At 40.1% G+C, this 15,932-nt stretch overlaps 3 protein-coding genes across 3 annotated transcripts; 1 reads left to right on the top strand and 2 right to left on the bottom strand.

Annotated features, from left to right (window-relative positions):
- Positions 1-1,229: 1,229 nt before the first annotated feature.
- mrm1 (mitochondrial rRNA methyltransferase 1 homolog (S. cerevisiae)) lies at positions 1,230-3,099 on the bottom strand. Its single transcript, XM_072373081.1, has one exon. The coding sequence runs from the start codon at positions 2,880-2,882 to the stop codon at positions 1,698-1,700; it is 1,185 nt and encodes a 394-aa protein (XP_072229182.1). The 5' UTR covers positions 2,883-3,099; the 3' UTR covers positions 1,230-1,697.
- A 638-nt stretch (positions 3,100-3,737) lies between these two features.
- chmp2a (charged multivesicular body protein 2A) lies at positions 3,738-7,299 on the top strand. The gene is made up of 6 exons (XM_072373315.1): positions 3,738-3,894; positions 5,152-5,319; positions 5,405-5,584; positions 5,677-5,807; positions 6,358-6,419; positions 6,517-7,299. The coding sequence occupies exons 2-6, from the start codon at positions 5,152-5,154 to the stop codon at positions 6,636-6,638; spliced, it is 663 nt and encodes a 220-aa protein (XP_072229416.1). The 5' UTR covers positions 3,738-3,894; the 3' UTR covers positions 6,639-7,299.
- A 1,764-nt stretch (positions 7,300-9,063) lies between these two features.
- On the bottom strand, positions 9,064-15,071 carry msl1b (MSL complex subunit 1b). Its single transcript, XM_072373264.1, is given in 10 exon segments — positions 9,064-10,670; positions 11,828-11,900; positions 12,005-12,129; positions 12,734-12,801; positions 12,896-12,960; positions 13,064-13,425; positions 13,520-13,719; positions 13,816-14,302; positions 14,304-14,455; positions 14,963-15,071. Coding segments are annotated over 9 exon segments (1,557 nt in total). The 5' UTR covers positions 14,390-14,455; positions 14,963-15,071; the 3' UTR covers positions 9,064-10,579.
- Between the last annotated feature and the right edge of the window lie 861 nt (positions 15,072-15,932).

The raw sequence follows: 15,932 nt of genomic DNA, 5'->3' as shown, positions 1-15,932 counted from the left end.
AATGACCTTTTGTTGTGCAAACTGCTGCATTTTCATCATAAATGTTTTAAATCCAACCTGTGCTTTTCCTGCCATGAAAAATCAATGCGCCTGCAGTGGAAAAGGTCTATGTAGGAAATAGAAAAAGACAGGGAGGATCATCTTTAGGAGAGGAGTAAATAGATGACGTACGAATTGATATAAAGTTTTAAAATCAATAGGGAATTATGTCATTTGTTAAGACTAAAGAAGTGAATATCATTCTTGTTAAATTCAGTATTTTGCCTCGTGAGCAGTGGGTTTCAGTATGAGAGGGTGTATGTTGAGACTTGTAAACACTGAAGGCAGTCCTCTAAACTGGTGTTAACTTAAAGTAAGTTCAAATCAAGTTTCTTCTGCTCAGATGAAAATTTCAATCCATTTTCATTCTGTTAAAAAGGAGAAATCTTGTGATCTTTTCCGATAAAATGATATGGACTTTAAAGATTCGAGAAATCAGTCATAAAATTCAAACTCAAATGTTACTGTGAGTTATGTTACTGTTAAAATCAACAATTTCCCAGACACAATATTAAGAACCTGAGCTCAGAGACCTACACACATCATGAGTGATAATAAACACTCAACACACAACATGATGATGGTGTCTATATTCATTTAAGATTAAAATATCTAAACGTTCAACACCTAAACTATGGCAGAACTGATAATACATGAGTTTTGAAGAGGTTTAAATTGAGTGGCCAAGAAACATTACTGGAACAAAGCCATTATTGAGCCGTCCCTCATTTCAACACAACTGCCAGGAAAAGGAAAAATGAGTGCAGCAGTTTACTGACACGTGCGAACACAGTATGTAAGGCAAAAATAGAGTTTGTACACTTCAAACCAGATTGAAAGCCAGCATTTGGTATGAACACCTATATTTCTCAAGAAAGCTTGAACACGTGGTTCCTGGAGAGGTGGCCTCCACTTGTCCAGTTTCCTCAAATGTTTTAAGGACACACTGCACACCATGCTGAGATATGCCAAGTTTTCAGCTAATAGCTCTTTAGGAATCACCTTGTTGCTGCAAAAATTCTATTTTCTGTCTGTCAAACTGTTATTTTTGGTTTTTTTTTCATAGATGAAGCTAAAGAAATGGGAACAACTGATGGGTCTTTGTGTCAGGCTGCTGGTAACAAAGAGCCTAAAGATCCAATCTAAAATTGGTTCTTTGCCAAGTTGTCTATTCAACTCTGAAAATAGTCAGGTACAAGGACTTTAGAAAGCCTGGAAAACTATTGCTGAAGACCACCTTGAAAGATTATGAGAAAGTATGGCGACTTGAAAACAAAATCAAAGAAAAGAGCTTTTGCACAGTACTTTTTTATTCCAGTTTTCCACAGTTACCATAAGAAGAATAATGTCAGACCTTTCCATTCTGTCAGCGGCGTTTAGCAGCTGCAGTTGTTAAAAAAATTGTTACACAAACTGGAGTAGACAGCGAAGTGGGACTAATTTTAGGGGCGCATTGACAGACATTTGAAGCTTTAGGTGGTATGTTTAGCACAGTGTACTGCGTCAGATTAATAGAGTGCACCTGTTTGTGGTAATGAACAGGAAAGTTTTTGGGCCCCCTCTGAAGTTTAGAAGAAATGTACATGAACATGCGCTTTTATAGAGGCCCATTTTCGGTTTCCTTGTGTATTTTGCCAGGAAAACACTCGTGGTGGTCCTCATGTGTCCGACCTCCTGGAGAACATCAGAGAGTGCAGCAGGATGCCTGTGGCAACTGAGACGTTTAGAGACTCAATGCCGGGGAACAGTTCCCTACCAGCTGGGATGGTGAGCAGGGTGTGGCACAGAGAGAGAAGCTCCTGGGACAGCCCATCCGCCTCACCTCCCATCAGCAGCAACGTTGGTTTGGTCATCTGAAAGTCTGAACACGGAATGACTGGAATATAGGACTCTCCTGCCTCTGCTCCCACTGTGCCAACCACCTGCCAGCCCTGTGCCACCTTTAGCTTCAACATATCCTCCAGATTTTCATATCCATACACCCCGAGTACCTCCATTGTGCCTGAACTGGCTTTGCTGACCACTGGAGACAGAGGGCAGCTGTGGCGAAGACTGCTGATGACCCTGTCTGCACCGAGGAAATAAGCAGAGCGCAAGATGGCGCCAAGATTCATCGGGTCCTGGATTCTTTCCAGGACGAGCCACAGCGGGGTGCTGGTGCCTTTTCTGTTGGATGGAAAGTCCTCACTGAGGTATCTCAGAGGACTTGCTTGCAGACATACTCCTTGGTGTACTCCCCCAGAGGACATCTTATCCAGATCTTTCTTGCTTACCCTACAGATCTGTAATCCTCGCCTATGGGCCTCCTCACAAATCTTTAATACGGAAGCCCTCATTGAGGTCTCACCATTTCTTACAAACAGTTTACAGGCCTTCCTTCTACCCTGAGTGAGAGCCAAGAGACAGGGAGAAACGCCAAAGACAATTTCATAAGGCTCTGCTTTGGAGTCCAGCATTGACTTTTGTTTCACCTGCCTCTCCCTGTCTGCTGGGAAGTCTTCCAGACACAGTTTCCTGAGTTCTGATGATACTCTGAAGTTGTCTCCCCTCCCCTGATTCCTACTATGCAACAGTGGGACCTCATTTTCCAAGGCTTTACTCTGAGCTGATCTCCCACGAACTTGGCTTCCTTCAGACACAGCAGGCTTTTCCGGAGCACAGGAGGTATTTGACCGTCTGAGGCGTCTCCTTGTTGCAGGGTTGATGCTTCTGTCCTCGGGGCTCAGGGCGCTGACTGTGACATGATACGAAGCAACCTGAGAGCCCACTCTAGAAACTGTGTTCAGTTTTCTGCTCCAGGTAAGAAGCAACTTGTGCTGTTGTGCACAACTGAATACCCACATATTCAAACAGTTGTAAATATGTCCAAAGAAAACTAAGTCTGTCCCAAGGTAACTTGCCTTAGCTGCCTGAGAAGTCCATTAATCCACAGATCAACTCACGTGTCCATAATTATTTCGGTTCTAACCGCTACAGTTTTTTTTGAGGATAATATACGTTCATCCTCTTTAACATACACGTTTGTATCGTTTATTTGACCTACGCACACGTGCAAGGCGAGCTACGTCAAGCAACATATATTTTAACCGGATGTCAAGAGGTTTTTCCCATGAAAATAAAGCTATATTTTTTTCATATTCATTGGAAAAATAATCAGTGGACGTTGGAAGATGAAAATAAACATAAAACCAGTAGCTTCAGAAATGCCACACATCATGTCTTTAAGCAAGAACCTCTGATAATGGCAGTGACATTAAAAACAGTAAGTTGTTATGTACTAAAACACATGTCTGTAAAATATTATCGAAATAATAATAGTCATCATACTCAAGTATACTTGTTCTGAATATTTTATATAAACCCTTTCAGTGTTCTGAATAGGTGACATGCATTTCAGAGTTCTTCTTATGTTTTTCAGTCAATATAAAAACAATCAAATAGAAAATGTGTAAAAGTTTAAATAAAGAAGTAGGGACTATTTTACTATTGATATTCCAGTGAACATAACAGCCATTTATATTTAAATCAGAGATTTTAATTTTGATATCACCTTTGGATTTATTCTACAAGTATTTCATGAAAGGGTCTGAGCACCTGTGAGACCGGTTAACTTAACATGGGAGTTTTATTTTGATGGCTTTTACTCTATTGTGTTTCCTGTTTACGCACATTGACGCAACGGCAAAGTTGACGTCATCATTAGGTCATTTCCCGGAAGTGGAACTACTGCAACACGGAAGTGTTGGAAAGAAAACAAATAATCGTTTAAATTTGAGTCGAGTTGAAGTCGGAGGACGCCTAAAGTACCATTTATCTTCTGGATTGTTGTGTTTTCGCCAACTGGTCGGATTTACGGTGAGTGTAAGAGGCTGTAGGCCGCTGGGTTTGGACTGTGGATTTGTATCATGGAAAAGACGCGATTGAGGGGACGACAGCTGAACTAAACACGGCCGAAAAAAGACTCCAGGCCTTTGGTCACATAACTAATCGCTGAGTAATATTGTCAAGGAAAGGGTTGGTGACAGGGCTAACACGACCGAAACCGCGTTATAATTTGTTTCATGTACTTTAAACGGTTTACTGTGGGTTTCATTTTTATGATGGACAGTAAAGTTGAAAATCCCCCTTATTTTTCACAACTCCGCAATTACCTGTAGCTGACAGCGACAAAAATGGACACTACTGATATATGCTAAACTATATAAGCAATATTTTAAGCAGAAAAATGCACATTTCTACTCATTTTCATGTTTCAACCAGGATTTAATACCTTAACTTAGCATAATTCTCATCATCAATCATTTGATCTACCATCGTTTTTGATCAATTGTTTGCTACAGTTTCCCTAAATCTAAGAGTTCATCTTCAAATGTCATAAACCCAAATATGTTAATCTCACTATGATATATATTACAAAGAAGATCCTCAAAAATCGGAAGCAGCAAATCCCAGGATCTTGAGGTGGATTCAAATAATAAGCTGATTACCAAAAAAGTTGGCACGGCAAACTATTTGTTGGGAGGGTTTCTTTAGGTAGATGTTCAAAATAAAGGAAGCTGTAGATAATCCTCTTTAGTGGAGAGTTTACTTTAAAGAACAAAGAAGCCAGTTCCTTTTCATACCTTCTGGTTTTGTATTCCAACTTTATCCTTTCTTTAAAGTTCTCTTAGACTTTCTTGTCCCTACTTGACATATCAGCACTTAAATATCTAAGGTGCGTACCATATATCTCAGCAACAGATCAGGTCTGGTCTCTTCAAACTTACTATCACTACTAAAGTGTTAATTGATTTAATTTTAGCTCTGTAAACTATTATTATTTATATTAGTGCCCCATTTCTATAAAACATCCTAAGAATGATGGCTGTCGCATTTTCTCAGGCAAAGGGATGACATTTGATAGACATTATGGACAAATATTCTATTTATTGTTGCGTCACATCAGAAAGAACAAGGAAAACATTGCATCACTCCATTGTGATGTCTTCATGTTTAATTTATCGTCTAAGCAACAGTAACCATTATGATGATATTTATGAATATGTATGTATATTTTTTGACAGCAACTGAGTACTTTTTTTCTAACATTGTGCTTTTGTTAACTTTAACCAGATGGACTTCCTGTTTGGGAAGAGGAAAACTCCGGAGGAGATGCTGAGGCAGAATCAGAGGGCTCTTAACCGAGCCATGAGAGAACTGGACAGAGAGCGAATGAAACTGGAGCAACAGGAGAAAAAGATCATTGCTGACATCAAGAAAATGGCCAAACAAGGACAAATGGTGAGTTGAAGGAAGCAGTGCTTCTGAGTGCTGATATATTCTTAGAAAACCTGACTGTTGTTTTGTGTCATTTCAATCTTTACAGGATGCAGTGAAGATCATGGCCAAGGATTTGGTTCGTACACGGCGTTACGTCAAGAAGTTCATCATGATGAAAGCCAACATTCAGGCTGTCAGTCTAAAGATACAGACACTCAAGTCCAACAACAGCATGGCACAGGCTATGAAAGGTGTGACCAAAGCCATGGCCACCATGAACAGACAGGTCTGTGTCTGATTTGCACTGAAGCACACTGCATGATGCAAATAAACTATACACCTCTTTGTTGAGAAGTTCTATTTGTTTCATTTTCACAGCTGAAGCTGCCTCAGATTCAGAAAATCATGATGGAGTTTGAGCGACAGAGTGAGATCATGGACATGAAAGAGGAGATGATGAACGACGCCATCGATGACGCCATGGGCGATGAGGATGATGAGGAGGAGAGGTAAGGGATCTCCGCCACTCACTCCCACATCTCCCAAACAAAACACGCACCAAAACTAATACGTAAAATAGCTGTTTTACATCTTGTTTTTTAATCCTTTTCATTGTCTTGTCTCTACATATGAGCAAAACCCGCAGCTACTTTGTCATGGGGGCTTGGAAAAAGGCGGAAACAGTTAGCCTGACACTGTCCATAGACCCAAACAGTCTAAATTCATTCTAATTTTTTATGAATTGAAATTTCTGAAAGCATGTAGTCTTTACTTGTTGTGTCATAATGACTCCAGAAAAGGGCAACGCCCTGCTAAGCTATTGGGCAGCCACCCACTGTGTCCAGTTGCTTATATGTAAATAGATTGTATATATTTAGGTCCAATGTTGGAGAATTGTGCAGATAAAACATGAGCAAAAAGGTCTCCTATCGTCACTTCTGTGGAAAGTGCTCCTATCGTTCCAAACGATTCACCCTGCACAGTCCGATATAACTAACCCAGTTTGTGTTTTGTGTTCAGTCCGATTAGTTTCTGACGTGTCTTGTGTTTCATGTGCAGCGACGCCATCGTGTCCCAAGTGCTGGACGAGCTCGGTCTGAATCTGTCCGATGAACTCTCAAGTAAGAAAAATCCAGTGTCTGAAGATGGTTGATTACCTGTTCGTCTTCTTGGGGTGTTTTTGCGTGACATCGAATGCCGGCTGTGTGTTTGTTCCAGATCTTCCGACCACCGGGGGAAGCCTGTCGGTGGCTGGAGGAAAGAAAGCCGAGCCTCAAGCCGCTCTGGCCGACGCAGACGCAGATCTGGAGGAGCGTCTGAATAACCTCCGGAGAGACTGAACGCACAGTGACTGTCAGACAAGCGTACTGTGGCGAGGTCGTTAATACAGATACAAACATACTCGAATCTCTGTCTAGATTCTTTGGAAGGTAAAACCGACCGGCGGTCACAGCCAACAGGCTGCGTTATACAGGCGTACGGCTTTCTGTTTGAAGTTTTTTTGTTTTGTGTATTATGTATCTTATCAAGAAAACAAAAATATTACAAGGGTCATTGTCCTTCATAGGTCTAGCAAATTCATGTCTCATTTAAGACTCAACCAAATGACACAGATTTACTAAAAATGAACATTTTTTTCATAATCTGTGTACATACTGACTTCTCAAAGCATGATTTCACAATTAACACTAATTACATAATATTTAAAGGAAACCAAATCATAGCTGGTAATATTACAGAAAATAAAATTTTATATATTGACATTTAGAAATATCAGCGCATTTTGTACACGAGGCAGGTTTGGTGTTCTTTCTGTGATCATCATAAAATGATCAGCCTTTTGACTCTGTTTATTAGCGGGAGCTGCCAGTTTAGAGGGTCTTACAGAAGATGGTGAACAAAGAGATTGTCTCAGCAGCTCGTCTGTCTAAATTCCCTAACAGAACGGTTTATTTTACAAAGAAATATATGTTCAGCTGCTTCTGAAGCAGTGGAAAGGCACTCCTGTATTTTGCCCTGTTTGTCAGTGGGTTTTTCTGAGATCACCAAAATGTTGATAAGGAGTCGTGGTGTCTCCTGTTTTTTGCTTTTTTCTTTACTCAATAAACATTTTTTTCCAGATTGAAATAACTGTTTGTGTAATTAGGGTTTTCTTCTGTCATCAAAGAGCACTAACAAGTTATAGAATAACTCCCATGTTTCATGGACATGAATAACTCTTAAATAGATCACCTTCAAAATTATAGACAATGACACAATTTGTCATAGTTTTGGCTGTTTATCGAAAAATGTTCAAGTTGCAGACTTTCAGTTTTAATTCGAAGGTATTCACGTCCTGATTGGAGACAGAGTTTAGGAATTACAGTTCTTTGACAATAACAAGCTTTTTTTAGGAGACTAAACCTGTATCACAGATGTGTGCGATCGTTTCTTTTGTTGGTTTGTCTTCAGTTAAATTTTTTAGTGGCTTCTGTGGCAAAATGTCTCCTCAGTGCAACTGAAACAGGTCCAAATAAATCCATGAGACAGCAGGAACTTTAGAAGTAGCCAAATCTAATCATTTTGGTACATTACGAGGAAAAAAATAAGAAAATGCAGGTGAGTTTGGCAGCACGAAAAGGCCCAGATGTCCACAGCAGACATGGATAAGCACATAACTCATAAAGTAAAACTCTTCCTCAACATCCAGACAAATTATTCATAAGTCTCAAGAAAAGAATGGCCTCGGTAGATACTGACCCAAAATGAAAAGCTCAGATAACACAAAGATCAACCAGTACGAGAGTCGTGGCTTTTAATGACTCAGCAGCTGGATGAATTTTGAAGTGCACAGAGATATAATTTGCTGTGACTTATTGAATCAGCCAATTTTATTTCCTGAAAACTAAATTAAAGACAGGCAGACGCAGTGAAGAGCATCGCATGGAAGGAAATATATTCTGTGGTGACGTTCATGGTTTATGGCCAGAAAGCAGCCTCAGTCTGGCCTGTGATGTGGTCAGATCAAAACAAAACAACGCCCATAAAAACAAGTTCAAATCTGCCTGGAAATAAGAGTTTCCACTTCATTTAACTTCATGCTAGCAGAGAGGACTGTCTGCACTTCAACTGACCCTTAAAGCTGCCTTGCAGTTATGATGGCAGAACTAAATTTGGAGTGAATGCTTCAAACGAGAGAGAACTTGACTCCAGATATTTTATTACAGGTTTTCTTATTTTGTTGCCATTGGTTCAAATGCAGCAACATGCAAAGAGAATAATGCTGCGTTCCAGGAGTGCATTGTGTGCGTAGCTCAATGCTATCGTACAAGCTAACGAAACAGAGCAAGCCTTTCTCTGAGAAAACATTTCTCAAATTGTTTTTGTAAGACTGCAGCTGCTCACACACTCCGTCTACGTTTGATTCATCTTCCAACAGCTGGCGCTTTTAAATCAATAAAGTTGCCCACTCGTTTGTTTTAAACTTCACTAAATACCTGCAAATTATGCTTAATTATTCTATTTCTATTCTATTCTATTAAGGCAGTAAAACAGATAGATATTTTGTGTAAAATAGTCATGTTAATCTTTTTTCGATTACATCTGAGCCCCTGAACGTTCGGCCTAAAAACTGAAGAGTTTAAATTTTTTATTTTAATAAAAAAAATGAATAGTCTCAAATTAAAGATGAGAGTTAAAGCTCATCTTCATCAGACAACTGAAACATGTTTAGGTAAGCGGTTGTCATGCTAACATTCCTTATAAATCATACAAAATAAACAAATCCACGTCATAGACATTTTTTATTTAAAAAAAAAAAAAAAAAAACCTTTCAAAACTGTCAATTTGTCAACATACAATTATAGAACAATATTGAATGTACTCAACACTTTCAACATTAAATAATAAAAAAATAACAGCCATGTTTTATGTACATTCGTTTCTGACAGCTATGTACAGGAACAAAAAACCCCCAAAACAAATCAACTGTGTAATTTCCAAACTCTGCCTCGACAAAACGCCTGACAGTTTAAGTACTGAAGCCGCAGAAAGCCATTGCATCATAAGCAGAACAGGTTGAGCAAAAGCAGTGAGGAGGAAACGCCTGCAGAAATAAATCACTGCGCCCGAAACTGAGATTAGCTCAGAGGCCGCAATTAACTGGCAGCATGTAAAAGAGCACCGAACATTGCTATAACTACAGATAGAAAGCTCATTAGTCGTCTAAAATGTCTCCCTTGAACATCAGCCAACTCAAGAGATCAACGCATACACATAAGTTGCCTAATATTTACTGGATGTAAGCTTGTTCTTAAGATTGGAAACACGAAAACCACTTCATAAGGAGGCTGTTCAGGCTTCAGTTCTCGCTGAACGGAGCAGCTAAAAGTCATGCTTTGAAAGAACGATCTTTTTTGTAGCCCAATGAGCAGAGATTATTCTCCATTCTGGGGTCAAGCCATGCTACCATCTTATTTTTGCAACAGGTAAATAGAGTTCATGCAACTCACATAAAAGTAATAGAAACAAAACAAGGAACAGAATCACTGAGTTTAAAGGCAAAATCATCACCAGTCTAATTTTCCATGCCTTTGTTTTCATGAAGGAAACCCTCAGAGAAGCTCGAACCACCATTCATTAACTGATCAGCTGTTGCTTTACATTGGATTGGTTGAAGAACTAAGATTTTTATTTAACTATATGTAATCATGCTGGCTCAAAGCTCCCAATATCACACGACATTGATAAAATCTTACTGAATTTGTGTGCGAACAACAATATAAGCGATACACACCACGATAACCGTTGGATTTTGATTATTTTTTTCCCACTTAGGCAGGAAGAATAAGCATGACGATGCAACTGTATTGCTTGTGATGAACAGTTCAAGCTTCATATAGAGTCTAAAGGGTGACAAATGCCCCCCCCCCCCCCCACCCGCTCAACTGTGCAGTTCCCGGGTTATCCTGTCGGAACACTAAGCGTAAAAGCAGAAAGAAGCTCCACCTTTGTGTGATAAAAATCTGTTTGGATGGCACAGCTGGAACAAAACACATTTCAAACATGTTACAGAACATGCACAGAACAGCTGCTAACATGGGGGCTGTAATCATGCAGCATCAACTGTTTCCCATCTCACATAATTTTCCAATATTTTGCAGGAGATCAGCCGCAGTCAGGCTGGAAGCTGGAAACGGCAACAGTTAACCGATGAGTGATATGTCCCACCCCAACCTCCCCCCACAAGACAAATGTAGCAGGCATTGAGCAGCATCTCTTCGCTGTTAATGTAGTATGGGTTTCACTTCCGACAGGTCCGGTGAGGCGTGTGTTTTTTGGGCACCTCGATGCGGCATCGGCTTCGGTCATCCAGCCAAGGCAGCTCAAAGTTCCTGGAGGGGAATGCCATTTAATCAACTTTCAGTTCAGGAGTGACAACGTTTGAGAACAACTTTTGCTTTCAAATTCTTTGGTGACCAAACAATCTCTGAGACTGATTTGAGATCTTGTCTGAGCTTGACACCCAAAACCAATTCACGGGTGAATATCTTCTGTACGTCTTAATGTCAAAAACCTTTAAACCTCAAGCAGGATGGTCAGAAACATTAATATTAAATCTTAATGTTTTTTTTTGTTTTTTTTTTTTACTGTGCCTGAGAACATATTTTGGTTTAGAAAACATTTAAAAAAAAAAACAACAGATCTGAAAATGTGACATTGAGTGAGCTGTGCAGCTCTGCAGGGGAAACTTAACATCACTTTATAAGGTTATTAAGCCCCCTCTCTCTGCCTTAAACTTAAACTTCAGATGATGCTGCGTTTAATATACCTCAAAAGTGGGAAGTTGAAACTCTTTTGCCGTTTCCTCTGCGATTACCATTAAATCTCCAGTTAAAGTTATAAAGTTAATTTAGTTTCACAAATAAACGAGCCAGTAATACTCTACTGATACTTTAAGGTTTTATTTCCCAGGAAGGAAATCAGACTTTTAATGGGCGTTCTTTAATGTTTTTTAACCAAGAGTAAGTTAGACATTCAGATTTCCTATTTGTCTGGAACACACCATCAGTATAGCAGTCCAGAGTTTATGGAGCCGATACATGACTGAGGAGTTATGACGCTGTTACTTGGTGACCAGCTGCACCTGTTTAACAACTATGACGTGTTTAACGCATGACTCGAGGCCGATGAACTGCAGATACAAGTATCGGAGAATAAAACCGCCAGTCAAAAGTTTTTCTATTCGATTACTGTGTGATCTGAGCTCTCTTATGTTGTAATAACATACTCCAAGGGTTATAAGTACTACATATTTCAAAAGAGGCAGACCCTGAGTCCAATGGGACACTCCATGCCCTAAAATGATCCACTTCAATAGAAGTGTTATTAAGAAACTTTATGTCAGACTGTGCGAAAATGGAATAAAATGCCAACTTAAAATTCAACGTTTTTAAAGATAAATCTCACTGACAAGCAGCTGTCCTCATAGCAGCGTAAAACAGCCACACAGTATGCGTGACAGAATTAAAGGAAAACACCTCAAACTTACTGTTGTGAGAGTTTGGGCAGCGGCCGGCCAAATGCAACCACAGGCAAGAAGGGAGTGATCACAATAGTTTCAACTGGAAGAAACAAAATATACGAGTAATGAGTCTCTTGAATCCATTCAAAAGCATTTCTGTTGCTACATCGTCTTATCCAGGCGTACTAAAGCCTGCAGCTGTACCGTCTTCGGTGTCGGGATAGAAGGACGACAGATCGGGCTCAGTCTCCTGGACGACTTTCTTCCTATTCATGCGCTGCTGCAAACGCTGGAACACGCGCTGCTCTCTGATTCGCTGGATGTCCCATCTGAAAACGGACACAAAGATGGTGGGAAGACTAACGAGGTGGGATCAAATGACAAATCAGTGCCTCCCTTTAGAGTACAACGGAGCTGGTGGACTGTATGTTTTGTCTCTAAGCAACATAAGATGATGATTTACACACTTTCAATATTAAGGTTTTTTGAAGGCTTATCACTTATCAAGTGTAGTACCTTAGTGTACTATTATATATATATATATATATATATATATATATATATATGTATATATGTGTGTGTGATTTTAGCATCCACTATAAAATTCACTTTTTTAGTTAAAGAGAAAATAAAAACATTTAAAACTGTTTTAAAAACAGAGCGTTTCTGTGTCTCTGGTGGTGAAATAAGCACCTACTGCTGATGTATCACTATCAGTGTATTCGTTTATTGACTGGTAACAACAACTGTACAACTAATCAAAACCATACAGTGTTTTGATTAAAGTTTGGTCTGTAAACAAACCTAAATGCGATCATTTCAGTTGGCACACACATAGGAATTTGTTTGAAAAGTAATTTTAATTACAACCAATTAGTTAATTTCTACACAACTATTTACTCAAACCAAATAACTTGAATCTGTGATTGGTACCTTTTCCTCCTCTTCTCATCCAACTCCAGCTTCGCGTGACGCTTCAAAAACACACTGTCGTCCAGCAGCTTGAAGACAAGTTCACATATGTAATTCTAAAATTTAAATGGTTTTTCATGTAAAGTGAGAAAACTAAAAATGGTCCTTTAAAATATGCCTCACCTCAGGGGGAGTAAAAGAAGAGTCTTCATCCAATGGCTCTATATAGTTTTCCCTCCAAGAGGGAACTAGCATGCAGAAAGAATAAAGGAAAGGATATCATTCATAGATGGTGTGTTCAGTACATTTGATGGATTAAGTGTTTAAAGGTGGGATATAGGTTAGGCTTACAAACAATCAGCATATCATGTACTACATGAGGAGTCCACTCACTGGCCACCTCTTCCTCCTTTTTAGGGGAAGTCTCCCGCAGAGGGGAAAGAGGAGGTTGGTTCCAGCAACACAGATACATCTCTGTGGTAGACATGAAGGGGAGATCCTCCATCTGACAGCTCAGCTCAGATTCCTCTTTGCATGGGAGCAAACTGTCCCTTTCTACCCCAGACCGCACTGGAACGGTCTTCTCTGGGGTTTCCTTACTGCGCAGCTCTCTTTGGTTGGGAGAGCCGGGCTCGATTTCAGATTTCTGGGGACTAAGCTTTGCAGTTTTACCCCGAGATTTCTGAATTTTTGCATCTCCAAAGCAAGACTTTCTGTGTGCAAAGATGAAAAAAAAAAATAATGCAACAATATGACAAAAAAAGACTGAGAAAATGCATTTGATGTATTAGCTGTAGTTTATTCTACCTTTTTTGACCTTTGCCACCCCGGCTAAATGGGAGTGGAGTGGCTTGGTTAGGTTGTGGACCCTCCTCTATGTCCAGATCCCATATGTCCTCTTTGTCAGGGGTCCATGGTTCCAAAGGCTGAAAAAGGCGCTTGTCACGGGGAACATCCTTCCGTGTGAGCTGGAGGCGCCGCTCCATACGCTCAATGCGTGCCAGTAGCTGCAGAAGACAAGGACATCATAAAACAGTTTTTAAAAAAAAAACATTTGTGTCCTGGAATCCTAGCAACACAGGAAATAAAATACTTGTACATACCGTCTCCTTATCTGCTTTGAGCTCATCTATCTCCTTGTCCTTGGACTGCAGCTGCTGTTGCTGCTGTTCAATGAGGTCCAGTTGGAGGAGGAGGATCTGGCGGAGGCAGTTGGCTTGTGTGTGGGGATTGGCAGGGGTTTTCCTGATGTTCCTCCACTTGCCCTCAGAGAGTTCAATGGATGCAGTGCCAAGAACTCCAGGGACAACCCCCTTCACACTGTCATCCGCACCAGCATCCTTAGGATTATTGTTCACAGTCATCTGAGGATTATCCATATTGTCAACAGAGAGGGGTTTACCTTTCACTGGGGTTCCCTCACCCCCCATTGGTCTGACAGGGGACAAAATCCCCGCAGTTTTGTCTCCTTGAACTATTTCTGCAACTTTACTTGTCATGTAATTCTGATCTAAGTCCTTTGATTTACTTGGGACGTCGCCCCTCTGCACGTCTTGAACATCTATAACAAAGTCGCAGGACTCACGGTGGCGACCCAAAGTGCGTTTTGTCAAAGTCAACAGTGTCAGCGTTCTGCTTGAATCCTGCTTTTGGAAACAGCGTGGATCTCAGAGTCATGACGAGCACATCGACCTCTCATCCTGCAGCGCCTCGGCGGTGCGATTTGCCATGTGAACGTAGCTGCTATTGGAAAAAGAACATTTTAGACATTGATCAGGTTTTAGTTGTATAACCGAGGGCAAGCTGCCTTTAAGTTCGGAGCAGAACACTTTCGACATATACTGAAACCAAAGATGACTACAAGATTAAAGTGTGCATCCTTCACCTAAAATCAAGCTAAGCTACATTAGCTCTGCGTTCATAAACGGAGAAAATGACTCAGAAAGAAACTCGTCAGTTCAAGAGGAATTCAGCTCATCAGTGCTGCACCCAGGCAGACATTTTAGCGTGAGGGCTTCCAACAAGGACTCGGGAGTGGCTGTGTAGGACACTGGCAGCAGCCGTCTCCTCCATTTTGGTTCTCGCGAAATCACGAAAAACAATAACAGCTAGCTAGCTGGCCAACGTTAGCAGGCTAATTCCACCTACACACTGCGTTTGCGGAGTGAAACAGTTGTAACATCCGTATCGTAACACTAAGTTTAAACGTATCTGTTTTTATTAACATCCCTATAAGTGTTTGAAGCCTACCTGGACAGCAATTCAAGTCAGCCTACAAGTGCCTTCATGTTCCCTCCTCAAGAATTAAAGCGCCGACTAGAGCGCATGCGTAATTTGTTGGCTGGCCATTTTCTTGTGTTTTGGAGTTTTCCACCAGAAGGGCGCCAGTAGGGGGCGATGACACATAGTTCACTGTCATTACGTTGCATAATTTTATGATTACACCATGTTGTGACGTCGTTATTGGCCACTTTACCCATGTTTTCACAGAGTAATAACCTTTAGCTGGAAGTGGCACAGTATATTTTATAAAAATCTCTCTACACTGGCAAATTCAGCTGCAAACCTCCCCCGGCATATTTGAAAAATGCAAAAGTTGTAGTGGGCGTGGTCTGCTGCTACGTAGTGAATGACACTGACGGGACAGGCTGGTCGTTTTTCGTTAGTAAAGAAATTATTACAAACACATATGAATCAGTTTCAAAACTAATTATATCTCTTTAAAATTGGAGGTCATGGTAATTTGCTCTTCTGAAAAATAGATTTGAGACTTTATTCTACTGAATGAAATAGCTGAGCAGTACATTAAAACCATCTCTGAATCAGAAAATAAGAAAATCTTTCACTTTTTTCAACGTCTTTGTATGAGAATCGGCTATGTTGGTAATCTTATGTGGTATTACTTTTCACCAAAATAAAGTTTTTGCGGTATTTTCATATCCAAACAGTAATGGAGAAAGTGCCATTTAGATACTCAACTTAACTAAAAGAACTGTATATTATATAAATATTAAAACTACTTTATGACTGTTATCATTTATGGGTTCAGTCAGGTGGTCAATAATCCTGCCTCTAAACACAAAGAGGTTGGTAGGACAATATTTTCATGTTTTCTGAGACAAAACAGTTAATCAAACATACAAAACATTTGTCAGTAAATAAAGTATTCACTTATTTGATGCCCTTTAAATCATTACTGAATCCCCACATAAGTAATTTA

The sequence above is a fragment of the Leuresthes tenuis genome, unplaced genomic scaffold (genome assembly GCF_036924035.1).
Source record: "Leuresthes tenuis unplaced genomic scaffold, fLeuTen1.0.hap1 SCAF_20, whole genome shotgun sequence".
NCBI classification, from domain to species: Eukaryota; Metazoa; Chordata; class Actinopteri; order Atheriniformes; family Atherinopsidae; genus Leuresthes; species Leuresthes tenuis.
This window is presented reverse-complemented; position numbering and strand designations above follow the sequence as displayed.